At 63.5% G+C, this 26,390-nt stretch overlaps 2 protein-coding genes and 1 long non-coding RNA gene across 4 annotated transcripts; 2 read left to right on the forward strand and 1 right to left on the reverse strand.

Moving 5' to 3' along the window:
* Nucleotides 1-1,808: 1,808 nt before the first annotated feature.
* LOC146421019 (uncharacterized) lies at nt 1,809-2,341 on the reverse strand. Its single transcript, XR_014848862.1, has 3 exons — nt 2,284-2,341; nt 2,107-2,119; nt 1,809-1,909 (listed from the first exon to the last, which is right to left on the reverse strand). It is a non-coding gene; the product is annotated as an uncharacterized LOC146421019 (long non-coding RNA).
* LOC146421020 (acyl-coenzyme A thioesterase THEM4-like) lies at nt 1,901-8,064 on the forward strand. Of its 2 annotated transcripts, XM_085047799.1 has the most exons (6): nt 1,901-1,985; nt 2,414-2,659; nt 3,849-4,002; nt 4,952-5,062; nt 6,662-6,786; nt 7,879-8,064. In XM_085047799.1, exons 2-6 carry the CDS (start codon nt 2,431-2,433, stop codon nt 7,938-7,940), a joined length of 681 nt encoding a protein of 226 aa, XP_084903925.1. In that variant the 5' UTR covers nt 1,901-1,985; nt 2,414-2,430; the 3' UTR covers nt 7,941-8,064. The 2 variants fall into 2 exon arrangements, with proteins under 2 accessions (XP_084903925.1, XP_084903926.1); XM_085047800.1 differs by lacking the exon at nt 6,662-6,786.
* Nucleotides 8,065-13,309: 5,245 nt separating this feature from the next.
* Nucleotides 13,310-25,871, forward strand: LOC146421021 (nuclear receptor ROR-gamma-like). The gene is made up of 13 exons (XM_085047777.1): nt 13,310-13,322; nt 14,250-14,399; nt 14,447-14,628; nt 14,771-14,837; nt 18,313-18,398; nt 18,965-19,106; nt 20,181-20,582; nt 21,105-21,226; nt 21,827-21,959; nt 23,242-23,349; nt 23,754-23,864; nt 24,627-24,736; nt 25,645-25,871. Exons 1-13 carry the CDS (start codon nt 13,310-13,312, stop codon nt 25,804-25,806), a joined length of 1,788 nt encoding a protein of 595 aa, XP_084903903.1. The 3' UTR covers nt 25,807-25,871.
* The last annotated feature ends 519 nt before the right edge of the window (nt 25,872-26,390 follow it).

Raw genomic sequence — 26,390 nt, forward strand, 5'->3', positions numbered from 1 at the left:
CAGAGTCCATAGGGGTCCGCAGGGGCTCTATAGGGCTCCATTGGTGTCCATAGGAGTCCATAGGGGCTCTAGAGGTGTCCATAGCTGTCTATAGGTATCTATAGGGATCCATACGGGGTCTATAGGGGTCTGTAGGGGCTCTATAGGGATCCCCAGGGGCTCTATAGGTGTCTGTCAGTGTCCATAGGGGTCCATAGGGCTCAGCAGGGGCTCTATAGGGGTCCATAGGGGCTCTGAAGGGCTCTAAAGGGGTCCGTAGGTATCTATAGGTGTCCATAGGTATCTATAGAGCTCTATAGGTGTCCATAGGGTCTCTATAGGTGTCCACAGGTGTCCATAGGGGCTCTAAAGGACTCTATAGGGGTCCGTAGGTATCTATAGGCACCCATAGGGGCTCTATAGGTGCCCATAGGGGCTCTATCGGGGTCTGTAGGTATCTATAGGCACCCATAGGGACTCTATCAGGGTCTATAGGGTCTCTATAGGTGTCCATAGGGGCTCTAAAGGGCTCTGTTGGGGTCCGTAGGTATCTATAGGTGTCCATAGGGGCTCTATAGGTGTCCATAGGGGCTCTATATGTATCCACAGGTGCCCATAGGGTCTCTATAGGTGTCCATAGGGGCTCTATCAGAGTCCATAGGTGTCTGTAGGTATCTATAGGCACCCATAGGGACTCTATCAGGGTCTATAGGGTCTCTATAGGTGTCCATAGGGGCTCTATAGGTATCCACAGGTGCCCATAAGGACTCTACAGGTGTCCATAGGGGCTCTAAAGGACTCTATAGGGGTCTGTAGGTATCTATAGGTGCCCATAGGGGCTCTATCGGGTTCTATATGGGCTCTATAGGAGTCCATAGGTATCTATAGGCGCCCATAGGTGTCTATAGGTATCTATAGGGCTCTATAGGGGCTCTATAGGTATTTAAAGGGCTCTATAGGTGTCCATAGGGCTCTATCAGGGTCTATAGGGTATCCATAGGTATCTATAGGGTCTCTATAGGTGCCCATAGCGGCTCTATAGGGTATCTATAGGTCTCTATAGGTGCCCATAGCGGCTCTATAGGGTATCTATAGGGTCTCTATAGGGTCTCTACAGGTGTCCATAGGTGTCTATAGGTCTCTATAGGTCTCTATAGGGTCTCCATAGGCGCCCACAGCGCTCGGTCCCGCTCTCTCAGGCTCCGCCCCCCGGAAGCGGGCAGCCCCGGAAGCCCGGTGACGTCACGGCGGTGGGCGGGGCGGCGGCGCGGTGCGGGGCTGGGGACGGGGGGAGGGGCGGGAGGGGACAGGGGACAGCGGGGACAGGGGGCTGGGTGACGTCACTGAGCGGGTGACGTCACTGCCGGTGGGGAAGGCAGTGGTGGGGCGGGAGTGACGTCACGGCGGGGTGGGACAGAGGTGACATTGGCTGGGGGGGTGGAGGTGGCGTGTGACGTCATGGGTGATGTCACCGCCTGTGTGTGACGTCACAAATGGCACCAGCGATCGGGCGTGGTGTCGCTGGTGACCTCAGCAAGCAGGGGTGACGTCATCACTGACCAGCAGTGAGGTCACCGGTGTGACTCCCTCCGGCAGGTGTGACGTCACTGGTGACCGCGGTGACATCATCAGTGACATCATCAGTGACATCCCAGATTACCCCAGGGAGCAGCTGTGACATCAGCGGTGACATCAGCGACCGGGTGTGACGTCACCGCCCAGGTATGATGTCACCACTGACCCTCCCAGCCACGTGTGACGTCACCGGTGACCTCAGCAATGGGGGGTGATATCATGGGTGACATCATCCGCCAGGTGTGACATCATCAGTGACATCACCGGCGACCCCAGTGACATCAGCAGTGTCCCCACCGACAGCGTGTGACATCATCAGCGTCCCTCAGGAGCCAGGTGTGACATCAGCAGTGACCTCACTGTCCCTGTGTGACATCACTGGTGACCCTGGTGACATCAGCAGTGACCTCAGCAGTGACCTCAGCACCCAGGTGTGACATTGCCGGTGACCCTGGTGACATCAGCTGTGACCTCAGCGTCAAGGTGTGACATCGCTGGTGACATCACCAACCCTGTGTGACATCACCGGTGACATCCCAGGCCCTGTGTGACCTCACCAGTGACCCTGGTGACATCAGCGTCAAGGTGTGACATCGCTGGTGACGTCACCACCCCCGTGTGACCTCACCGGTGACCCCGATGACGTCACTGCCCCCTGTCCCCCAGGTGTGACATCAGAGGTGACATCACTGGCCCTGTGTGACATCAGCTGTGACATCACCAGTGAACTCAGCATCCAGGTGTGACATCACAGGTGACATCACCACCCCGTGTGACATCACCAGTGACCCCAATGATGTCACCACCCCCGTGTGACGTCACCGGTGACCCCAGTGACGTCACCGCCCCTGTCCCCCAGGTGCCAGCAGTGCCACCATGCTGCTCCGTGCCCTGGCGCTCACCCGCGCCCTGGCCGATGTCCCCAAGTGTCCCCGGGCTGTCCCCTCCCTGCGCCGCTGCCACCGCCCGGTGTCACCTCCCCCGCGGGACCTGGCTGTCCCCAACGCCGCCTGGAGTGACGTCATGCGGCGTCACTACTGTCACCTGCTGGCCTCGGGCTGGACGCGCCTGCCGTCCTTCCGCCGCGCCGCCCAGCACTGCCCGGGTGGGTGCCACTGTCCCCAAATGTCCCCAAATGTCACCAGTGTCCCCAATGTCCCCAGTGTCCCCAGTGTCCCCAGTGACCCCAAATGTCCCCAACGTGCCCAGTGTCCCCAAATGTCCCCAGTGTCCCCAATGTCCCCAAATGTGACCAAATGTCCCCCAGTGTCCCCAATGTCTCCAATGTCCCTAATGTCCAAGTGTCCCCAAATGTCACCAAATGTCCCTAATGTCCCCATATGTGACCAAATGTCCCCCAGTGTCCCCAAATGTCCCTAACGTCCCAAATATCCCAAATGTCCCCAATGTTCCCAGTGTCCCCAGTGACCCCAAATGTGCCCAAATGTCCCCAGTGTCCCCAACGTCCCTGGTGTCCCCAGTGTCCCCAATGTCCCCAATGTCCCAAATGTTCCCAGATGTCCCCAGTGTCACCAGTGTCCACAAATGTCCCCAGCGTCCCTTGTGTCCCCAGTGTCCCCAATATCCCTAATATCCCAAATGTCCCCAGTGTCCCCAGTGTCCCCAGTGTCCCCAACCCCCTGTCACTGCAGTGTCACCATTGCCCCAGTGTCCCCAATGTCCCCAGTGTCCCCAACCCTTGTCACCCTGTGCTGGCTGTCCCCCCAAAGCCCTGTCACCACTTCCCCAGTGAGTGACAATGTCCCCAATGTCTCCCAGAGTCCCCAAATCCCCTCATCGCCCCTTCCCCAGTGGGTGACAGTGACCCTGGTGTCCCCAATGTCCCCAAATGTCCCCAACCCCCCCTGTCACTGCAGTGTCCCCAAGGCCATGGTGACCACAATGTCCTCCATGCCCCTGGGGTGTCCCTGGTGTCCCCAAGTGTCCCCAAATGTCCCCAGACTCCCTGTCCCCACATCCCTGCCATGCCTCTGGTGTCCCCAAATGTCCCCAAACCCTCCTGTCACTGCAGTGTCCCCATGGCCCTAGGGTGTCCCCAGCATCCCCTGCTGTGTCCCCAAGTGTCCCCAAGTGTCCCCATGTCCGTGGTGTGTCCCTCGTGTCCCCAAATGTCCCCAAACCCCCTGCCCCCACATCCCTGCAGTGTCCCCAAATGTCCCCAAACCCCTGTCCCTCATCCCTGTGGTGTCCCCAAGTGTCCCCAAATGTCCCCAGCCCCCTGTCCCCCCATCCCCGCGGTGTCCCCACCCCCGGTGGCAGCGCTGTCCCTGCAGGAGTGTTTGGTGACACGGCTGGGGACACTCGGCTGTTCCCGAGGGCCATCGAGGGTGACGGCAATGGCTTCGAGTTCGTCATGTTCCTCAGTGTCCCCAGGGGCCACCTGCGCTGCCTGTGCCAGCTGGGGCCATGGCTGGAGGGACATCCCGGGTAAGTGACATCCTGTGACATCCTGTGACACCCTGTGACACCCCTGTTAGCCTATTGTCACCCTATTGTCACCCTGTTGTCACCCCTGTGTCACCCTGTGCCAGCTGGGGCCATGGCTGGAGGGACACCCGGGGTGAGTGACATCCTGTGACATCCTGTGACATCCTGTGACACCCCTGTTAGCCTATTGTCACCCTACTGTCACCAGCCCATACACCCTACTGTCACCCTACTGTGACCCTATTGTCACCCCTGTGTCACCCTGTGCCAGCTGGGGCCCTGGCTGGAGGGACACCCAGGGTGAGTGACATCCAGGGGACATCACTGTCACCAGGCTGACCCACAGTGTCCTCTATGTCCCCATGTCCCCAGTGTCCCTCTGATGTCCCCAATGTCCCCATGTCCCCAGTGTCCCCAACATCCCTGTGATATCCCCAATGTCCCCAGGCTGACCCATGGTGTCCCCCCAATGTCCCCCTGTGTCCCCATGTCCCTAATGTCCCCAAGGTCCTCAATGTCCCCAGGCTAACCCACGGTGTTCCCCCAATGTCCCCATGATGTCCCTGCTGTCCCCCATGCCCCCCATGTCCCTGATGTCCCCATGTCCCCTGTGGTGTCCCCGCTGTCCCCAGGCTGACCCACAGTGTCCCCCCATGTCCCCAGTGTCCCCAGTGTCCTCACTGTCCCGGTGATGTCCTCAATGTCCCCAGGCTGACCCACGGTGTTCCCCCCATGTCCCCAATATCCCCAATGTCCCCAATGTCCCCGATGTCCCTGATGTCCCCAATGTCCCTCTGCTGTCCCCAGGCTGACCCACAGTGTCCCCCCATGTCCCCAATGCCCCCAATGTCCCTGTGATGTCCCTGATGTCCCTGATATCCGCAATGTCTCTGTGTCCCCAATGTCCCTGTGCTGTCCCCGATGTCCCCGATGTCCCCTCTGTCCCCAGGCTGACCCACGGCGGTGCCATCGCCACCCTGGTTGACACCTCGCTGGGCGCGCTGGCACTGGCGCTGGCAGGGAGGGTGGTGACAGCAAACCTCAGCATCGACTATGTGGCGTGAGTGGCATTGTCCCCAGGGGGGCTGGGTGTCCCCAGGGGGGCTGAGTGTCCCCAGGGGTGTCCTGAGTGTCCCCGGGGGGGCTGAGTGTCCCAAAAGGTGGCAGAGTGTCCCCAAGGGATCAGAGGGTGTCCCCAGAGGTGTCCTGAGTGTCCCCAGGGGGGGCTGAGTGTCCCCAGGGTGTCCTGAGTGTCCCCAAGGGGTCAGGGGGTGTCCCCAAGGGATCAGGGTGTCCCCAGGAGGACTGAGTGTCCCCAGAGGTGTCCTGAGTGTCCCCAAGGGTCAGAGGGTGTCCCCGAAGGTGGCAGAGTGTTCCCAGGGCGAGCAGAGTGTCCCCAAGGGTGTCCTGAGTGTCCCCAGGGGTGTCCTGAGTGTCCCCAAGGGGTCAGGGTGTCCCCAGGAGGACTGAGTGTCCCCAGAGGTGTCCTGAGTGTCCCCAAGGGGTCAGGGTGTCCCCAGGGGGGGCTGAGTGTCCCCAGGGGGGAGGAAATGACCCCAAGGGTGGCAGAGTGACCCCAAGGGTGTCCTAAGTGTCCCCAAGGGTGGCAGGGTCTCCCCAAGGGTCAGGCAGTGTCCCCGAGGGATCAGGGTGTCCCCAAGGGTGGCAGGGTGACCCCAAGAGGAGCAGAGTGTCCCCATGAATGTCCCCAGGGGAGGGGGGACACAGCTGGGGGACACAAGGGTGGCTGGGAGGGACACAGGGGTTATATGGGGGTGACCAGGGTGACCCTGCTGTCCCCACTGTCTCCACTGTCCCCAGTGTCCCCTATGTCCCTAATGTCCCCAATACTCACAATGTCCCCAATGTCCCCAGGCCTGTCCCTGATGTCCCCAAAGTCTCCAGTGTCCCCAACATCCCCACTGTCCCCATGTCCCCAGGCCTGTCCCCAATGTCCCCAATATCCACAGTGTCCCCAATGTCCCCAAAGTCCCTGATATCCTCAATGTCCCTGATGTCCCAGGGCTTGTCCCCAATGTCCCCAATGTCCCCGATGTCCCCAATACCCCTGATGTCCCCATGTCCCTATGTCCCCAGGCCTGTCCCCAATGTCCCCAACATCCCCACTGTCCCCAGTGTCCCCAGGCCTGTCCCCCTGGGCACAGTGGTTCTCCTGCAGGCTCTCCTGCAGCCCTGCTGTCCCAAATGTCCCCTAAGTTCCCAACATCCACGCGGTCCCCAATGCCCCCAATGTCCCAAATGTCCCAAATGCCCTCAATGTCCTATGACATCCCCAATGTCCCCCAATATCCCCAACACTTCCAATGTCCTCAACACCCCCAATGTCCCCATGTCCCCAGGCCTGTCCCCACTGTCCCCAACTTCCCTGCTGTCCCCAATGTCCCCAGGCCTGTCCCCCTGGGCTACATTGTCCTGCTCAAGGCTCTCCTGCAGCCCTGCTGTCCCTGCTGTCCCCAATGTCCCCAGTGTCCCCAATGTCCCCAATGTCCCCAGGCCTGTCCCCCTGGGCTCCGTTGTCCTGCTAGATTCTCTCCTGCAGCCCTCAATGTCCCCAATGTCCCTGCTGTCCCCAATGTCCCCGATGTCCCCATGTCCCCAGGCCTGTCCCCACTGTCCCCAATGTCCCTGCTGTCCCCAGGCCTGTCCCCCTGGGCTCGGTGGTCCTGCTGGACTGTGTCCTGCAGCGCCGGCAGGGCAGGAAGGTGTGGCTGAGCTGTGAGCTGAGAGAGGCCGAGAGAGGAACCCTGCTGGTGACAGCCAGCGGTGACTGGGGACACGGCACAGGGGGGGCAGGGGACATGGGGGATATTGGGGACATGGGGACATCGCTGGGGACAGGGGGGACAGTGGGGGTATTGGGATATTGAGGGTATTAGGGATGTTGGGGACATTGGGGACACTGGGGATGTTGGTGGTATTGGGAACACTGGGGACCTTGGGGACATCAGGGACATTGGGGACAGTGGGGACATCACTGGGGACATTGGGGGGATTTGGGGTATTGGGGACATTGGGGTATTAGGGACAATGGGGACAGTGGGGACAGTGGGGAGGTTGGAGATATTGGGGACAATGGGGATGTTGGGGGTATTGGGAACACTGGGGACCTTGGGGACATCAGGGACATTGGGGATATTTGGGACAGCCTGGGGACACTGGGGACATTGGGGACAATAGGGTTGTTGGGGACATTAGGGACATTGGGGACATTGGGGGAGTTGGGGATGTTGGGGACATTTGAGATATTGGGGACATTGGGGAATTTGGGGACATTGGGGGCAGTGGGGACATTGGCGACATTTGGGGATGTTGGGGACAGCCTGGGGACATTGGGGATGTTGGGGGTATTGGGGACATTTGGGGACATTAGGGGCACTGGGGATATTGCTGGTATTGGGAACATTGAGGACATTGGGGACATCAGGGACATTGGGGACATTGGGAATGTTGGGATATTGGGGACATTGGGGACATTTGGGGACAGTGGGGACATTGGGGACAGCCTGGGGATATTTGGGACAGCCTGGGGACTCTGAGGACATTGGGGACATTGGGGGTGTTGGGGACATTGGGAGGACTGGGGACATTGGGGACAGCCGGGGCGATGGGGACATCAGGGACACCCTGCATGCCGGGGCCACCGGTAAGAGGGGACACTGGGGACAGCCTGGGGGGGTTGGGGACATACTTGGGGACAGCCGGGGGGGGGGCTGGGGACACCAAGGGGACACCGGGAGGGGGGGTGGGGACACTGGAGGTGGCTGGGGACACACCTGGGGACACCGGGGGGACACTGGGGGAGGGTGGGGACACACCTGGGAACACGCCGTGTGACATTGTTCCCTCTGTCCCCAGCGCTCTTCATCCAGCAGGAGGCGCCCAAGGAGCCAGCGCGGGGTGGGGACAGTGACAGATAGCTGTCACCGCTGTCACCCGCGGGCCACCCGTGTCACCTGGGCCACCTGCAGTGACACCCCCGTGCCACCCCTGTGTCCCCAACGTGTCACCCGTGTCACCTGTGCCACCCGCAGTGACACCCCGGTGTCCGTCCGTGTCACCTGTGTCATCTGTGTCACCCCCCTTGTCACCCCCAGTGTCGCCCCAATGTCCCCTGTGTGCCCTCTTGTCCCTCCATGTCCCCCAATGTCCCCCCATGTCCCCTGTGTCACCCCCGTGTCCCTCTCCTGTCCCCCCCAGTGTCCCCCCCTTGTCACCCCCGTGTCCCCAGTGCCACCCTCACTGTCCCCAGGGTGTCCCCAGTGCCATCAGAGCTGCTGCCACCACCCCTCGTGTCCCTGTGTCACTCTGGGGTTCGGGAGGGAGGGGGGAACCAAAAATTGGGGACTTTTGGGTTCTCTGAACCCCAAAATTGGGGACTTTGGGTTCTCTGAACCCCAAAAATGGGAAATTCGGGGAGTTTGGGGTTCCTTGTACCCCAAAATTGGGGACTTTTGGAGTTCCTGAACCCCAAAAATGGGAACTTTGGGTTCTCTGAACCCAAAAATTGGGACCCTTGGGGAATTTGGGGGTCCCTGTACCCCAAAATTGGCCACTTTTGGAGTCTCTGTGCCCCAAATTTGGGGACTTCGGGGTCCCTGTACCCCAAAAATGGGAACTTTGGGTTCTCTGAACCCCAAAGTTGGGAACTTTGGGGGGTTTGGGAATCCTTGTACCCCAAAATTGGGAACTTTGGGTTCTCTGAACCCCAAAAATGGGAAATTTGGGGAGTTTGGGGTTCCTTGTACCCCAAAATGTGTCGCTTTGGGATCCCTGCACCCCTAAAATTGTAACTTTGGGGATCCTTGTACCCCAAAATTGGGTATTTTTGGGGTCTCTGCACCCCATAAATGGGACCTTGGGGTTTCAGGGCTCCTTGTTCCCCAAAGCAGCACTTTTGGGGTCTCTGCGCCCCAAAATTGGGAACTCTGGGGTTCCTGTACCCCAAAATGTGGCGATTTGGGATCCTTGTACCCCAAAAATGGGAACTTTGGGGTCTCTGCACCCCAAAATTGGGACCTTGGGGGGTTTAGGGGTTCTTGTACCCCAAAATTGGGCACGTTTGGGGTCCCTGTACCCGAAAATGTGGCGCTTTGGGGTCTCTGCACCCCAAAAATGAGCCCTGAGAGGCTTTAGGGTTCTCCGCACCCCAAAATTGATCTTATTGGGACTTTGGGGGTCCCTAAACCCCAAAATTATCCTCAAATTTGGGTTCGGGGGCTCCCTGCACCCCAAAATCGATCCCATTGGGACTTTGAGGGTCCTAAAATCCCCAAATTAGCCCCATTGGGACCTTGGGGATCCCTAAACCCCAAAATTGGGGTTCGGGGTGTCCTAAAACCCCAAAAACGAGCCCAGAGGGGTTTCGGGGGTCCCTGCACCCCAAAATCGATCCCACTTTGGGACTTTGGGGATCTCCGCACCCCAAAATCGATCCCATTGGGACTTTGAGGGTCCTACAACCCCAAAATTGTCCCCATTTGGGTTCGGGAAGTCCCTAAATCCCCCAAATTGATCCCACTAGGACGTTGGGGTTCCCCGCACCCCAAAATCAACCCCATTGAGACTTTGAGGGTCCTAAAACCCCCAAATTAGCCCCATTGTGACTTTGGAGGTCCCTAAACCCCAAAATTGTCCCCAAATTTGGGTTCGAGGTGTCCTAAGACCCCAAAAATGAGCCCAGAGAGGTTTTGGGGGATCCCCGCACCCCAAAATCGATCCCATTGGGACTTGGAGGGTCCTAAAACCCCAAAATTGTCCCCATTTGGGTTCGGGAAGTCCCTAAATCCCCAAAAACGAGCCCAGAGGGGTTTCGGGGGTCCCTGCATCCCAAAATCGATCCCACTAGGATTTTGGGGGTCCTTAAACCCCAAAATTATCCCCAAATTTGGGTTCGGGATGTCCTAAAACCCCAAAATTAGCCCCATTGGGACTCTGAGGGTCCTAAAACACCCAAATTAGTCCCATTGGGACTTTGGGGATCCCTAAACCCCAAAATTGTCTCCATTTGGGGTTCGGGGTGTCCTAAAACCCCAAAAACGAGCCCAGAGGGGTTTCGGGGGTCCTTGCACCCCAAAATCGATCCCATTGGGACTTGGAGGGTCCTAAAACCCCAAAATTGTCCCCATTTGGGTTCGGGAAGTCCCTAAATCCCCAAAAACGAGCCCAGAGGGGTTTCGGGGGTCCCTGAACCCCAAAATCGATCCCACTAGGATTTTGGGGGTCCTTAAACCCCAAAATTATCCCCAAATTTGGGTTCGGGGTGTCTTAAAACCCCAAAAACGAGCTCAGAGAGGTTTCGGGGTTCCCTGCACCCCAAAATCGATCCCATTGGGACTTCGAAGATCCCTAAACCCAAAACTGATCCCCAAATTTGGGGTCCCCTGCGCCCCTCCCCCACCCCCTCCCCTCTTGGGGTCACCGGCAGGATTTGGGGTTCTCCCCTCCCCTCCCCCCCCCCCCCGTGTGCCTCAGTTTCCCTGCGGGGAAATTCGGAACTTTCCAGGGTGGGGTGGGGGAGGGGCGGGGTGGGGGAGGGGGCGGGGTGGGGTGGGGGGGGGAGGGTGGGGAGGGGGCGCCGCCCTTAGTGGTCCCGGGCGGGTGGGGCTGGAGGGACAGAGAGCCATGAGAGGTGCGGGGCACGCGCGTGTGCAACGGGGGGGGAGGGGCGGGTGTGCGAGGGGTGGGGGAGGGGCGTGGGTGAGCGGGGGGAGTGTGCAAGGGGTGAGTGTGCAAGGGGCGAGAGGGTTTGGGGTGTGTGTGCACGCGTGTGGGTGTGCAAGGGGTGAGTGTGCAAGGGCTGGGAGGGTTTAGGGGAGTTTTGGGTGTGCAGGGAGGGGTGGGGTGGGTGTGCGAGGGGTGAGTGTGCAAGGGGCGGGAGGGTTTGGGGTGCGTGTGCACGCGTGTGGGTGTGCGAGGGGTGAGTGTGCAAGGGCTGGGAGGGTTTAGGGCACGCGTGGGTGTGCAAAGGGGCAGGAGTGTTTGGGGTGTGTGTGGGTGTGCAAGGGGTGAGTGTGGAAGGGGTGAGTGTGCAAGGGGTGGGGGAGTCTGGGGGTTGGGTGTGCAAGGAGGGGTGGGGTGGGTGTGCAAGGGGGCGGGAGGGTTTAGGGTGTGTGTGAGTGTGCGAGGGGTGAGTGTGCAAAGCGGGGAGGGTTTAGGGGGTGTGTACACGCGTGTGGGTGTGCAAGGGGTGAGTGTGCAAAGGGGCGGGAGGCGTTCGGGGGCGTGCAAGGGTGGGGGGGTGGTCACGCATGTGCACACGCGTGTGCGAGCGTGACGGAGGGTGTGGGAGCGGGTGAGTGTGCAAGGGCTGACGGTGAGTGTGCAAGGAGGGGCTGGGGGCGGGGTGCGAGTGAATGAGTGTGCAAAGGGGGTGGGGCGGTTGGTCACGCATGTGCACACGCGTGTGTGAGCGTGACGGAGGGTGTGGGAGCGGCTGAGTGTGCAAGGGCTGACAGTGAGTGTGCACACGCGTGTCGTGGCTGCGCACACGCAGAGCAGGTCTCACACACGTGTTTCACGGTGCACGCGGGCGTCACGGGGCGCACACGCGTGTTACAGGCTGTACATACGTGTGCTGTGGGGCTCACCTGTGTGTTCCGGGCTGTACACGTGTGTCACGAGGTGCACACGCATTTCACGGGCTATACACGTGTGTTCCAGGCCGTACACGTGTGTTACAGGCCATACGTGTGTACTGCGGGCTGTACACGTGTGTCACAGAGTGCACACGTGTGTCACAGGCTGTACACGCGTGTTGTGAGCTGCACACCCCCTTTACAGGGTGCACAGGTGTGCCGCGGGGCACACGTGTGTGTCACAGGCTGTACACGCGTGTCACAGGCTGTACATGTGTGTCACAGGCTGTACATGCGTGTTTTGGGCCGTGCACGCATGTTTCAGGCTGTACACGTGTGTTCCAGGGTGCACAGGCATGTTAAGGACTGTACACATGTGTTTCGGGCTGTACATGTGTGTTCGGGGATGTACACGCCTGTTTTGGGCTGTACATGTGTGTTGCGGGCTGTACATGTGTGTTTCGGGCTGTACACGTGTGTTTCAGGCTGTACACGTGTGTTTCGGTCTGTACAAGCATGTTTTGGGCTGTACATGCGTGTTTCGGGCTGTAGATGCGTGTTTTGGGCTGTACACGTGTGTTCCAGGGTGCACACGCATGTTAAGGACTGTACACATGTGTTTCGGGCTGTACACACACCTCACGGGCTGTACACGTGTGTTTTGGGCTGTACACGTGTGTTTTGGGCTGTACATGTGTATTTTGGGCTGTACACGCATGGTTTGGGCTGTACATGCGTGCTTTGGGCTGTGCACGTGTGTTCCGGGGTGTACACGCATGTTAAAGACTGTACACATGTGTTTCAGGGCTCACACGCGTGTTACAGGCTGTACATGTGTGTCACAGGCTGCACACGCGTGTTTCAGGCTGTGCACGCATGTTAAGGACTGAACACACGTGTTTCAGGCTGTGCATGCATGTTTCAGTGGGCACACGCGTGTCTCAGGCTGTACCTCTGTATTACCGGCTATACATGTGTGTCACAGGCTGTACACGCGTGTTTCAGGGTGTACATGCATGTTCCAGGGTGTACATGCATGTTCCAGGGTGCACATGCATGTCACAGGTCCCACACGTGTGTCATGGGTCACACCCATGTCCCATGTCCCACACGTGTCCCTGTCCCGCTGTCCCCGCCGCAGCTGCGCCACCTCTGTCCCCCCCGTCCCCTCCCTGTCCCCCCCCGTGTCCCCCCCCGTGTCCCCTCCCTGTCCCCCCGCACACCTGCGTTCCCCCCCGCTCCCCCCCCGCCCCATTTCGGGTCCTCTCTGTCCCCCCCTGTCCCCCCCGTGTCCCCCGCGCACCTGCGGCTTCCTCCCTTGATGTGGCGGCGGCGGGGGGTGACACGGGGGGTGACACGGGGGGTGACACGGGGGGTGACACGGGGGGTGACACGGCGGGGACACCGGCGGTGACAGCGGAGGGGACGCGCAGGTGGCTCCGCGCCACCCCCCCTGCGGCCCCCCCGGGAAATGGGGCGGGGGGGGCTGGGGTCCTCTCCGTGTCCCCTCCATGTCCCCTCCGTGTCCCCCCCGTGTCCCCTCCATATGCCCCGCGTCCCCCCCGTGTCCCCAATGTCCCCCCGTGTCGCGATGCCCCAGGCGGGTTTTGCCGGGGAGGTCCTGGATGTCCCCAGGGGGCTTGAGGGGGACAGAGGGTGCCCCGGGGTGACCAGTACTGGTGGTACTGGTGACACTGGTGGATACTGGTGGGATGGCGATTAGCGGTACTGGGAGGTTACTGGTGGTACTGGTTGACACAGGTGGAGTGGAGATGTCTGTACTGGTGGTACTGGTAGGATGGAGATCGTCGGTACTTGTGATGCTGGTGATACTGGTGGGATGGGGATTAGCAGTACTGGAGGTACTGGTGGTACTGGTTGATACTGGTGGAGTGGAGATGTCGGTACTGGTGATGCTGGTGGTACTGGTTGGTACTGGTGGTATTGGTTGCTTACTGGTGCGTGCACCTGCGGCTGGTGAAATTGGTGTGTCCCAGTCCGTTACTGGTGTGTCCCGGTGCGTTACTGGTGTGTCCCGGTGCGTTACTGGTGTGTCCCCGTGCGTTACTGGTGTGTCCCAGTGCGTTACTGGTGTGTCCCAGTGTGTTACTGGTGTGTCCCCGTGCGTTACTGGTGTGTCCCCTTGTGTCCCGGTGTGTTACTGGTGTGTCCCGGTGCGTTACTGGTGTGTCCCAAGGCGTTACTGGTGTGTCCCGGTGCGTTACTAGTGTGTCCCAAGGCGTTACTGGTGTGTCCCGGTGCGTTACTGGTGGCACTGGTGCAGTTGCCGGTCCCGGGGGGACTGGCGGGTCCCGGCGGGTGTCACCAGCAGCTCCCAGTATCCCCAGTATCCCCAGTGCGGCGGGTGCCGGTGTGTCCGAGAGTCACCGGCGGGTGTTGCCGGTACCTCCCGGTGCTCCCAGTATCCCCAGTATCCCCAGTACCGCGGCTCTCGGTGTGTCTGACAGTCACCGGCGGGTGTTACCGGTACCTCCCGGTGCCCCCGGTGCGGTGGGTTCCGGTGGGACTGAGGCGTGCCCGCGTTACCGGCAGTTCCCTGTGTCCCCAGTGTTCCCAGTACCCCCAGTAACCCCAGTATCCCCAGGTACAGTGGGTTCTACTGGGGCTGAGAGGTGCCCGTGTTACCGGCAGCCCCCGGTGCCCCCGGTGCGGTAAGTGCCGGTGGGACTGAGAGGTGCCCTCGTTACCGGCAGCCCGCGGTGACCCCCGGTGCCCCGGTGCGGTGGGTGTGGGTGGGACTGAGAGGTTACCGGCAGTTCCCAGTACCCCCAGTACCCCCAGGTAAGGTGGGTTTCGGTGGGACTGAGAGGTGCCCGTGTTACCGGCAGTTCCCGTTGCCCCCGGTACGGCGGGTGCGGGTGAATCTGAGAGGTGCCGTCGTTACCGGCAGTCCCCGGTGTCCCCGATGTCCCCAGGCGCGGTGGGTGCGTGTGGGGCTGAGGCGTGCCTGCGTTACCGGCAGCCCCCGGTGTTCCCAGTGTTCCCGGTGTTCCCAGTATCCCCAGGTACGGTAAGTGCCGGTGGGACTGAGAGGTGCCCTCGTTACCGGCAGCCCCCGGTGCCCCGGTGCGGTGGCTCTGACAGGCACGGGCAGGTGTTACCGGTAGCCCCCGGTGCCTCCGGGTGCCCCCCGGTATCCCCGGTGCCCCCAGGTGCTGTGGATGCCCCACTTCCCCCAGTGCTCCCAGTACCCCCAGTTCCCTCGGTACCCCAGGTGCGGTGAGGCCCCGATGGCCCCTGGTACCCCTAGGTGCGGTGGGTGCTCCCGGTATCCCCAGTACTCCCAGTTCCCCCAGTTCCCCCGTATCTCCAGATGTCTGTGGGTGCTCTCAGTCCCCCCAGTGCTCCCAGTTCCCCCAGTCCCTCCAGTTCCCGTGCCTGTCTGCGGTGCCCCCGATGTCCCCAGTTCTCCCAGTGCCCCCAGTGCCCCCAGTTCCCCGTTGTCCTCATTCCCCCCGTTGTCACCATTCCCCCCAGTCCCCCCGTTGTCCCCTTTGTCCCCATTCCCCCCGCTGTCCCCGTTGTCCCCAGCTCCCCCAATTCCTCTCAGTCCCCCAGACCCCTAGTCTTCCCGGTCCCCCGTTGTCCCCAGTCCCCCCAGTCCCACCAGTTCCCCTGTTGTCCCCGTTGTCCTCAGTCCCCCCGTTGCCCCCATTCCTCGCATTGTCCCCATGTCCCCATGTCCCCGCTGTCCCCATGTCCCCATGTCCCGCTGTCCCCATTCCCCACATTGTCCCCCATGTCCCCGCTGTCCCCGCTGTCCCCATATCCCCGCTGTCCCCATGTCCCCATGTCCCCATGTCCCCCATGTCCCCGCTGTCCCCCTTCCCGCGGCGCTGGGCGGTTCCGGGCAGAGCAGCCCCGGCTGGCGCTTCCCGCTCGGCTGAGTAATTCGGGCTCGGCTGACTCAGCGCCCCCCGGGGGTCCCGCGGCCCCCCGGCCGGATGCGGGGGAGGCCCGGGAACCGGGGCGGGGGAACCGGGGCGGGGGGGCACGGCCGTGTGGGGCTGGCACACGTGTGGGGCGTCACACGTGTCCGGGGTGTCACACGTGTGTCTGTGGGGCTGTCGCACGTGTCTGGGGGTGTCACACGCGTGTGGCGGGGCTGTCACTCGTGTGGGGGGTCACGCGTCTGGGGGGGCACGGGCATGTGGCGGGGCGGGCACGTGTGTGGGGTGTCACACGTGTGTCTGTGGGGTGTCACACGTGTGTCTGTGGGGTGTCACCCATGTGTCTGTGTGTCACACACCTGGGGGTGTCACACGTGTGTCTGTGGGGTGTCACACACCTGGGGTGTCACACGTCTGTGGGGTGTCACACGTGTGTCTGTGGGGTGTCACACGTGTGTCTGTGGGGTGTCACACGTGTGTCTGGGTGTCACACACCTGGGGGGTCACACGTGTGTCTGTGGGGTGTCACACGTGTGTCTGTGGGGTGTCACACGGGTGTCTGAAGGGGTGTCACACACCTGGGGGGTCACACGTCTCTGGGGGTGTCACACAAGTGTGCAGCTGAAGGAGCTGCCGCGGGTCTGTCACACGCCTGGCGTGTCACACGTGTGTCTGTGGGGTGTCACACGTGTGTCTGGAGGGGAAGGAGCCTCTGTGTGTGTCTGGGGGTGACACACGCGTGTGGCAGGGCTGGTGTCTGACGGGGTGTCACACCTGTCTGTGGGGCTGTCACACCTGTCTGTGTGTCACACGTGTATCTGTGGGTGTCACGTGTGTGTGCAGGGGAAGGAGCCGCTGTGGGTGTGCACGAGTGTGTGAGAGCACACACGGGGGTGTGAGGGGGCACGGGAGCGTGCAAGGGCATCCCCGAGTGTGCAAGGGTGTGCTCCCTGAGTGAGTGTGCAAGGGTGTGCTCACTGAGTGTGCAAGGGTGTGCTCCCCGAGTGTGCAAGGGTGTGCTCCCTGAGTGAGTGTGCAAGGGTGTGCTCACTGAGTGTGCAAGGGTGTGCTCCCTGAGTGAGTGTGCAAGGGTGTGCTCACTGAGTGTGCAAGGGTGTGCTCCCTGAGTGAGTGTGCAAGGGTGTGCTCACTGAGTGTGCAAGGGTGTGCTCCCCGAGTGTGCAAGGGTGTGCTCCCTGAGTGAGTGTGCAAGGGTGTGCTCCCTGAGTGTGCAAGGGTGTGCTCGCTGAGTGTGCAAGGGTGTGCTCCCCGAGTGTGCAAGGGTGTGCTCCCTGAGTGAGTGTGCAAGGGTGTGCTCCCCGAGTGTGCAAGGGTGTGCTCCCCGAGTGTGCAAGGGTGTGCTCCCTGAGTGTGCAAGGGTGTGCTCACTGAGTGTGCAAGGGTGTGCTCCCTGAGTGTGCAAGGGTGTGCTCACTGAGTGTGCAAGGGTGTGCTCACTGAGTGTGCAAGGGTGTGCTCACTGAGTGTGCAAGGGCATCCCTGAGTGTGCAAGGGTGTGCAGGAACCTCCCTGAGTGTGCAAGAGCATTGCACGAGCACTGCCAGCTGTGCCAGGGCCACACCAGTGCCCTACTGGGGCCGTACTGCAGTCATACTGGGGCCATACTGGGAGCTCCCCAGTGCTGTATTGGCGCCATACTAGAGTCATACTAGGGCCATACTGGGGCTGTACTGGGAGCACCCCACTGCCATAGTGGGGCTGTTCTGGGGCTATACTGGGAACTCTCCAGTTCCACACTGGGGCCATACTGGGAGCTCTCCAGTGCCATACTGGGGCCATACTGGGAGCTCCCCAGTGCTCTATTGGGGCCACACTGGGGCCGTACTGGGAGCACCCCAGTTCTGCACTGGGGCCATACTGGAGCCATACTGGGGCCGTACTGGGGCCATACTGGGGCCATACTGGGGCCATACTGGGAGCGCCCCAGTTCCGCACTGGGGCCATACTGGGGCCATACTGGGCCCGTACTGGGGCCGTACTGGGGCCGTACTGGGAGTGCCCCAGTTCCTCCCTGGGGCCATACTGGGGCCATACTGGGAGCGCCCCAGTTCCTCCCTGGGGCCATACTGGGGCCATACTGGGGCCATACTGGGAGCGCCCCAGTTCGGCACTGGGCTGGGCTCTGCGCGTTTCCTGCCGCGCTGCCGCTGTGTCCCAGTTGTGGCTTTGTGGCTCCGGCAGCCACCAGCACCAGGTGACACCGGTGACACTGGGGACACCGGGGGGGCTCAGGGGACACTGGGGGGGCTCAGGGGACACTGGGAGGGCTCAGGGGACACTGGGGACACTGGGGACACTCCAGCCCATCACTGGGGACACCAGTGACCAGAGGGGACACTGTCAGAGAGGGAACACTGAGTGGGTGGCACACAGGTGACTCAGGTGACACGGGAAGCCACAGGGGATGTGTGCACCCGTGGTGACGTCGGTGTCGGGGGGACATCGGGGGTCACGGCAGCCACATGGGACTGTGGGGTGACACGTGAGGCCACAGGGGACACGTGAGGCCAGCGGTGACACATAAACCCACAGGTGACATCTGGTCCCACAGGTGACACACAAACCCATAGGTGACACACAAGCCCATAAGTGACACTTGGCCCCATAGGTGGCACCGGGTTCCATAGGTGACACCAGAGCCCGTGGGGGACACCTGAGCCTGAGGACAGCACGGGAGGACACGGGTGGCACTGTGGGTCCCACGGGTGTCCCCGTGCCAGGTGTCCCGTGCCAGGTGTCCCGTGCCAGGTGTCCCCGTGCCAGGTGTCCCCGTGTCCCCCCAGCCCACATCGAGGTCATTCCCTGCAAGATCTGCGGTGACAAATCCTCCGGGATCCACTATGGGGTCATCACCTGCGAGGGCTGCAAGGTGGGACAGGTGACAGGGGACACTGGGGGACATTAGGGACATTGGGATATGGAGATACAGAGGGACATGGGGGGACATTGGGGGCGGGGGACATGGGGACATGGGACACATGGGGGGATATGGGGGACATGGGGACAGGAGGACAGGGACATAGTGGAGCCTTGGGGGACATTGGGGACATCGGGGAACAGGGGGACATGGGCCACATGGGCCATGGGAAATATGGGGACACGGGTATGGGGACATGACGACGAGGGGGGACATGGGGGACATTGGGGATATGAGGGATTATGGGGACATGGGGACATTGGGGACATGAAGGATATGGGGACATGGGAGGACATTGGGGGTCACATGGGATATGGACACGATAGGGGCGACAGAGGGGGACAAGGGGACAATGCGGGGGACCGTGGTGTGACACGGTGTGACACGGTGTGACACAGATGCCATGGTGTGCCATGGGTGACACGGGTGCCATATGGTGACACGGGGGTGACGTGGGGCTACCATGGAGGTACCACGGTGTGACACGGGTGACACCGGTGACACTGGTGCCACCGCAGGGCTTCTTCCGGCGCAGCGAGCGGCGCGGGCCGAGCCTGGCGTGCAGCAGGGGACAGAGCTGCGACATCGACCGCGCCACCCGCACCCGCTGCCAGCACTGCCGCCTGCAGAAGTGCCTGCGCCTCGGCATGTCCCGCGACGGTGAGTGACACGGGGACACCGCGCGGGGACAGCCGGCACGGGGACACCGCTCTGTGACCCTGGGGACAGCTGGCATCGAGGCTGGGGACACTGCTCTGTGACCCTGGGGACACCGGACATCGGGGCTGGGGACACTGCTCTGTGACCCTAGGGACAGCTGCACCCCATGGGGACATTGCTCTGTGACCCTGGGGACACCACTTTGTGACCCTGGGGACACCCGGCACCGGGGCTGGGGACACTGCTCTGTTACCCTGGGGACACTCGGCACGGGGACATCGGGACTGGGGACACTGCTTTGTGACCCTGGGGACACCACTTTGTGACCCTGCGGACACCCGGCACCGGGGCTGGGGACACTGCCCTGTGACCCTGGGAACACTCGTCACTGGGACACGGGACATCGAGGCTGGGGACATCGCTTTGTGACCCTGGGGACACCCGGCACTGACCCTGGGACACTGCTCTGTGCCCCTGGGGACACAGGACATCGGGGCTGGGGACACCGCTCTGTGACCCTAGGGACAGCTGTACCCCATGGGGACATTGCTCTGTACCCCTGGGGACACCTGGCATGGAGGCTGGGGACATTGGGACGGGGCATTGGGACTGGGGACATCACCCATCGGGGCTGGGGACACTGCTCTATGACCCTGGGGACATTGCTCTGTGCCCCTGGGGACAGCTGGACCCTCTGGGGACACCTGTAGGTGCCCCGGGGACATCTGTGCCCGCCTCTGAGGACACCTGTCCCCACCCTGGGAACACCCGTCCGTGCCCCTGGTGTCCCCGCATCTGGTGACACTTGTCCCCAAAGCTGGACTCACCCGTCCCCGGCCCTCAGGACACTTGTCCCCACCCCAGCGACACCTCTCCGTGCCCCGAGGACACTTGTCCCCACCCCGGCGACACCTGTCCCCACGCTGGGGACAACCCGAGGTGTCCGGGAGGAAGGGCTGGGAATTGCCGGGACGCTGCCGGGAAGTGTCGCGGCTCTGTCACCCGCCGGTGTCACCCGCCTGTGTCACCCGTGTCACCCGCCGGTGTCACCCGCTGTCCCCTCTGTCCCCGCAGCCGTCAAGTTCGGCCGCATGTCCAAGAAGCAGCGGGACAGGCTGCAGGCCGAGGTGCTGGAGCAGCTGGAAAAACGGGAAAATCGGGAAAAACGGGAAAATCGGGAACAGCTGGAGCAGCTGGAGCAGCTGGAAAATCGGGAAAAATGGGAAAAACAGCGGAAATGGGAAGAACGGGAGCAGCGGGAACGAGCGGCCCCGGGGCCAGCCGAGCCTCCCCCGGCAGCGCGATGTCCCCTGCTGTCCCCCGCTGTCCCCGCGGGCTGTCCGGGCAGGGCGGGGCCTGCAGAGGAGGGACAGCAGCGGGGACAGGACGGGGACAGGGCGGGGACAGCGGGGACAGCGCCGTGCCCTCACCCCGGGGCTGGCGGCGTCCCGGAGTCACCCGCGGCCCTGGAGATCGGTGAGTGCGAAGTGGCCTCGGCGGATGTCACCTGGGGGGCTGGCGGTGTCACCTGGGGGGGCTGGGAGGTGGGGCTGGCACCTGTGGGTGGTGACACCTCGGGATGTCACCTGCGGGGGCTGGGGGTGGTGGGACACGGGGGGACACGGGGGGACACGGGGCTGGCACCTGTGGGTGGTGATACCTCGGGATGTCACCTGTGGGTGCTCCATGATGGTGCCACCTGGCTCTGTCACTGATGGTGGTGGCACCTGGCTCTGTCACCAGTGGTTTCTCCATGGTGGTGGCACCTAGCTCTGTCACCCGGGGCCACCCTCCCTGTCCCCACACCTGTCCTCAAGCCCTGTGTGTCCCCCCAGAGCTCCTGACCCACAATGTCCCCATGTCCCCCCAGAGCTTCTGACCCACAATGTCCCCATGTCCCACCGTGCCACCCCCATGTGTCCCCCCAGAGCTCCTGACCCAGAGTGTCCCCATGTCCCCTCAGAGCTTCTGACCCACAATGTCCCCATGTCCCCTCAGAGCTCCTGACCCAGAATGTCCTCATGTCGCACCGTGCCACATGTCACCCCCGCGCCGAGGAGCTGCAGGGACAGCGCTGGGCCACCTTCAGCCGCGAGGAGATCTGCGCCTACCAGAGCCAGGTCAGGGGACACGGCTGTCCCCAGGGGTGACAGGGGGTGTCCCCAGGGGTGACAGGGGGACACGGCCATCCCGCAGCCCATGGCGGCGATGTGGCAGGGGACACGACTGTCCCCGGGGGTGGCATGGGGTGATGGCTGGTCCTGCACCCTATGGCGGCCATGTGGCAGGGGACACGGCTGTCCCCGGGGGTGGCAGTGTGTCACATGGGGACGCAGCCATCCCGCAGCCCATGGCGGCCATGTGGCAGGGGACACGGCTGTCCCCGGGGGTGGCAGGGTGTGACGGCAGGGGACACATTTGTTCCCGGGGATGGCAGGGGGTGATGGCTGGTCGTGCAGCCCATGGAGGCCAAGTGGCAGGGGACACGGCTGTCCCCGGGGGTGGCAGTGGGTGACAGGGGGACACAGCTGTCCCCAGGGGTGGCAGTGTGTGACAGGGTGCCACGGCCATCCTGCAGCCCATGGCGGCCATGTGGCAGGGGACATGGCTGTCCCCAGTAGGTGACAGGGTGACACTGCCATCCCGCAGCCCATGGCGGCCATGTGGCAGGAGACATGGCTGTCCCCAGAGGGTGACATGGGGACACGGCCATCCCGCAGCCCATGGCGGCCATGTGGCAGCGCTGTGCCGCCCGTGTCACCGAGGCCATCGAGCGCGTGGTGGAGTTCGCCAAGCGCCTGCGGGGCTTCCTGGAGCTCAGCCAGCACGACCAGATCGTCCTGCTCAAGGCGGGTAGGGGACACTGTCATTGTCACCAGCCCCAGGGACACCCCGGCCACTTGTCCCCAGCCCCAGGGACACCCAGTGCCCATGTCACCAACCCCAAGGCCACCTTGTCCCTGCTGTCCCCAGCCCCAGGGACACCCCAGCCACTCGTGCACAGTCACAGGGACACCTCGGCCCTTTGTCACCAGCCCCAGGGACACCCAGTGCCCATGTCACCAATGCCAAGGCCACCTTGTCCCTGCTGTCCCCAGCCCCAGGGACACACTGTCCCCCTCGTCCCCAACACTGGGCTCACCTCATCGCCTTGTCCCCTTCCTCAGGGACACCCCATCCCACAGTCCCCATATCTGGGGACACTTCATCTCCCTGTCCTCAGCCCCAGGGCCACCCACCCTGCCCCCGTGTGACATTGTCCCCAGTCCCAGGGTCACCCTGGCCCCTTGTCCCCTGTCCCAGGGACACCTCATTCCTTTATCCTCAAACACCCCAGAGACAGCCTGTCCTTGTCCCCAGCCCCAGGGACAACCCCCTGCGTGTCCCCAATCCCTGGGACAACTGTCACCTTGTGACATTGTCCCTGCTGTCCCCTGCCTCACAGTCCCTTTCCCAGCCCCAGTGTCCCCAGGTGTTGGCATTCTCGGGTCCCCCGGGGAGGTGACAGTCTCGGGGTCCCACAGTGACAGTGCCATGGGTCCCACAACGAAGTGGCAGTGCCATGGGGACACTCCGTCCTCCCTGGGGAGGTCACAGTCCCATGGAGAGGTGACAATCCCCAAAGTCCCCTCCGGGGAGGTGACAATTCCGGGGGTCCCACGGGAGGGGCGACAGTCCTAGGAGTCCCAAGGGGAGGTGACAACCCCCAAAGTCCCCTCCATCCTCCCCGGGGAGGTGACATCCCCCTGTGCCAGCGCCACGGCCCCGCTGCACCCCCTCGGGCCGGTGGCGCTGTCCCCATGCCGGTGGCGCTGTCCCCATGCCGGTGGCGCTGTCCCCATGCCGGTGGCGGTGTCCCCGATGCCAGCAGTGCTGTCCCCGGTGTCGGTGTCCCCGGTGCCGGTGGCAGTGTCCCGGTGCCAGCAGCGCTGTCCTTGTGCTGGTGGCAGTGTCCCGGTGCCGGTGGCGCTGTCCCGGTGCCAGCAGCGCTGTCCCCGTGCCGGTGGCAGTGTCCCGGTGCCGGTGGCAGTGTCCCCGTGCCCGTGGCGCTGTCCCTGTGCCGGTGGCAGTGTCCCCGTGCCGGTGGCGCTGTCCCGGTGCCAGCAGCGCTGTCCCCGCCCCCGGGGGGTGACAGGTGCCATGGAGGTTGTCCTGATCCGGATGTGTCGCGCGTTCGACGCTGCCACCCGCCGCGTGCTGTTCGAGGGCAAACTGGCAGGGCCTGAGCTCTTCCGCGCGCTGGGTACGGCGGGACACGCGGGGACACGCGGGGACAGGGAGGGGACAGGGAGGGGACACTAGCGGGGACACGGCGGGGACACTGCAGGGACACGGTGGGGACGGGCGGTGACAGTGGCGATGACACGGCGCTGACACGGGCAGGGGACGGGCGGTGACAGCCTCGGGGACGGGTGGGGACACGGGGTAGACACGGCGGGGACAGCCGCGGGGACAGCCTCGGGGACGAGCGGTGACACGGGCAGGGGACGAGCGGTGACAGTCGCGGGGACGGGCGGTGACAGTGGCGAGGGACGGGCGGTGACACGGGCGGGGACAGCCGCGGGGACAGGCGGGGACACGGGCGGGGATGCAGTGGGACAGCCGCAGGGACAGCAGGGGACAGCGGTGACACGGGGATGTCCCCAGGCTGTCACGAGCTCGTCGGGGCCATCTTCGACTTCGCGCACAGCCTGAGCTTGGCGCGCTGCTCCGAGAGCGAGCTGGCACTGCTCAGTGCCACCGTCCTTGTCAACGCCGGTGAGGGACAGCCCTGTCACCCCAGTGTCACCCCAGTGTCACCCCAGTGTCACCCAGTGTCACCCCAGTGTCACCCAGTGTCCCCTCAGCGCGCTGCCCCGAGAGCGAGCTGGCACTGCCCAATGTCACCGTCCTTGTCAACGCCGGTGAGGGACAGCCCTGTCACCCCAGTGGCACCCCAGTGGCACCCGGTGGCACCCCAGTGTCCCCTCAGTGTCACCCAGTGTCCCCTCAGTGTCCCCGTGTCCCTCCCCACGGAGCGTTTTTCCCAAACCCGCTGGGTTTGTCCTAAAGCAGGACGGGGATCGGGGGGTGGCACGTCCCCCACATTGTCCCCAGGGTGTCCCCCACGCTGTCCCCATGCTGTCCCCACCCTGTCACTTGACCTGCTCTCTCTCCCAGATGGTGCCTGTCCCCAGCCTGTCCCTGTTTCTGTCCCCACGCCCGTCCCCACCCTTCTGTCCCTGTCCCCTTCCCTCTGTCCGTGTCCCCACACCTCTGTGTCCCCACTCTGCTGTCCCTGTCCCTGTCCCCACGACCCTGTCCGTGTCCCCCGTCCCCACGCCTCTGTCCCCTCTGTCCCCATCCCCTGTCCCTGTCCCCAAGCCCCTGTTCGTGTCCCCACGCCCCTGTCCCTGTCCGTGTCCCTGCCCCCACGCCCCTGTCCCTGTCCCTGTCCGTGTCCCCTGTCCCTGCCCCCACGCCCCTGCCCGTGTCCCCACGCCCCTGTCCGTGTCCCCAAGCCGCTGTCGGTGTCCCCAGGCCGGCCGTGGCTGCAGGACAGGCCGCGGGTGGCTCGGCTCCAGGGACACCTCGATGTCGCCTTTCGGCTGCTGCTGCGCCGGACCCGCCGCGAGGGGCTGCTGGCCAGGGTGGGGACACCGGGGACACACCGGGGGGACACCAGGGGACACTGTGGGGACACCGGGGGGACACACCGAGGACACTGGGGGGCACCGGGGACACCGAGGGGACACCGGGAGGACACCAGGGGACACCGTGGGGACACCGGGGACACCGGGGGGACACACCGGGGGGACACCAGGGACACACGGGGGGGACACTGGGACGCTGAGGGGACGGGGGGGGAGACCAGGGACACACCGGGGACACTGGGGGACATCAGGGGGACACGGGGGAGGTGGCTGGGTGTTGGGGGTCAGGGTGGGGTCAGTGGGCACGTGGGGGTTCCCTGCTGTGTGTGTCACGCGTGTCACCACCCTACGTGTGACAGTCGTGTCCCCACGCGTGTCCGTGCTGTGCCAGCCGTGTCCCCCTGTGTGTCTCCGTGTCCCCACGCGTGTCCGCGGGTGACAGCCGTGTCCTCGCGTGTCCGTGCTGTGCCAGCCTTGTCCCCACGTGTGTCCGTGGGTGACAGCCGTGTCCCCACGCGTGTCCGTGGGTGCCAGCCGTGTCCCCCTGCGTGTGTCCGTGTCCCCACGCGTGTCCGTGCTGTGCCAGCCTTGTCCCCTGTGTGTCTCCGTGTCCCCACGTGTGTCCCCGGGTGACATCCATGTCGCCCTGTGTGTCTCCGTGTCCCCACGCGTGTCCGCTCCGTGCCAGCCTTGTCCCCACGCGTGTCCGCGGGTGACAGCCGTGTCCCCCTGTGTGTCTCCGTGTCCCCACCCGTGTCCGTGCTGTGCCAGCCGTGTCCTCACCCGTGTCGGCGGGTGCCAGCCGTGTCCCCTGTGTGTCCGTGTCCCCACGTGTGTCCGTGCTGTGCCAGCCGTGTCCCCTGTGTGTCTCCGTGTCCCCACGCGTGACAGCCGTGTCCCCGCAGCTGCCCGGCCCGGCGCGGCTCCGCGCGCTGTGCTCGCAGCACCTGGAGCAGCTCCAGGCCTTCCGCCGCCTCCACCCCGGGGGGCTCTCGGCAGCCTTCCCGCCGCTCTACCGGGAGCTCTTCGCCCCCGAGCCCGCCGATGGCCCCGCGGGGAGCCGCTGAGCGCCGTCCGGGACAGCCGGGATCATCGGGACCTCCGGGACCGCCGGGATCACCCTGAACCCACCGGGACCGCCGGGATCACCGGACCCGCCCCTGAATCCACCGGGACCACCGGAACCGCCCCTGAACCCGCTGAGCGCCGCCCGGGACCGCCGGGACCACCGGGACCGGCCCTGAACCCTCTGAGCCCGACCCCGGGATCACCGGTATCACCGGAACCGCCCCTGAACCAGCTGAGCGCGGCCCGGGATCACCGGTACCGCCAGAACCATCCCTGAAGCCACCGGGACCACCGGAACCGGCCCTGAACACGCTGAGCCCGACCCTGGGACCACCGGGATCACCGGAGCCGGCCTTGAACCTGCTGGGCGCGGCCCCGGGACCACCGGGATTACCGGAATCACCGGAACCACCCCTGAATCCACTGGAACCGCCGGGACCGCCCCTGACCGCGCTGAGCCCCGGGACCACCGGGACCCCCGCGGTACCTGGGGACACCTGGGGCTGCTCCCGCCGAGGCACCTGGAGGGGACCTGTCACCCACGGGGTCACCTGGCGAGGCTCTGTCATCCCTGGGTGCTTTG

Source organism: Lichenostomus cassidix, unplaced genomic scaffold, assembly GCF_008360975.1.
Source record: "Lichenostomus cassidix isolate B80296 unplaced genomic scaffold, HeHo_3.0 HiC_scaffold_851, whole genome shotgun sequence".
NCBI lineage: Eukaryota > Metazoa > Chordata > Aves > Passeriformes > Meliphagidae > Lichenostomus > Lichenostomus cassidix.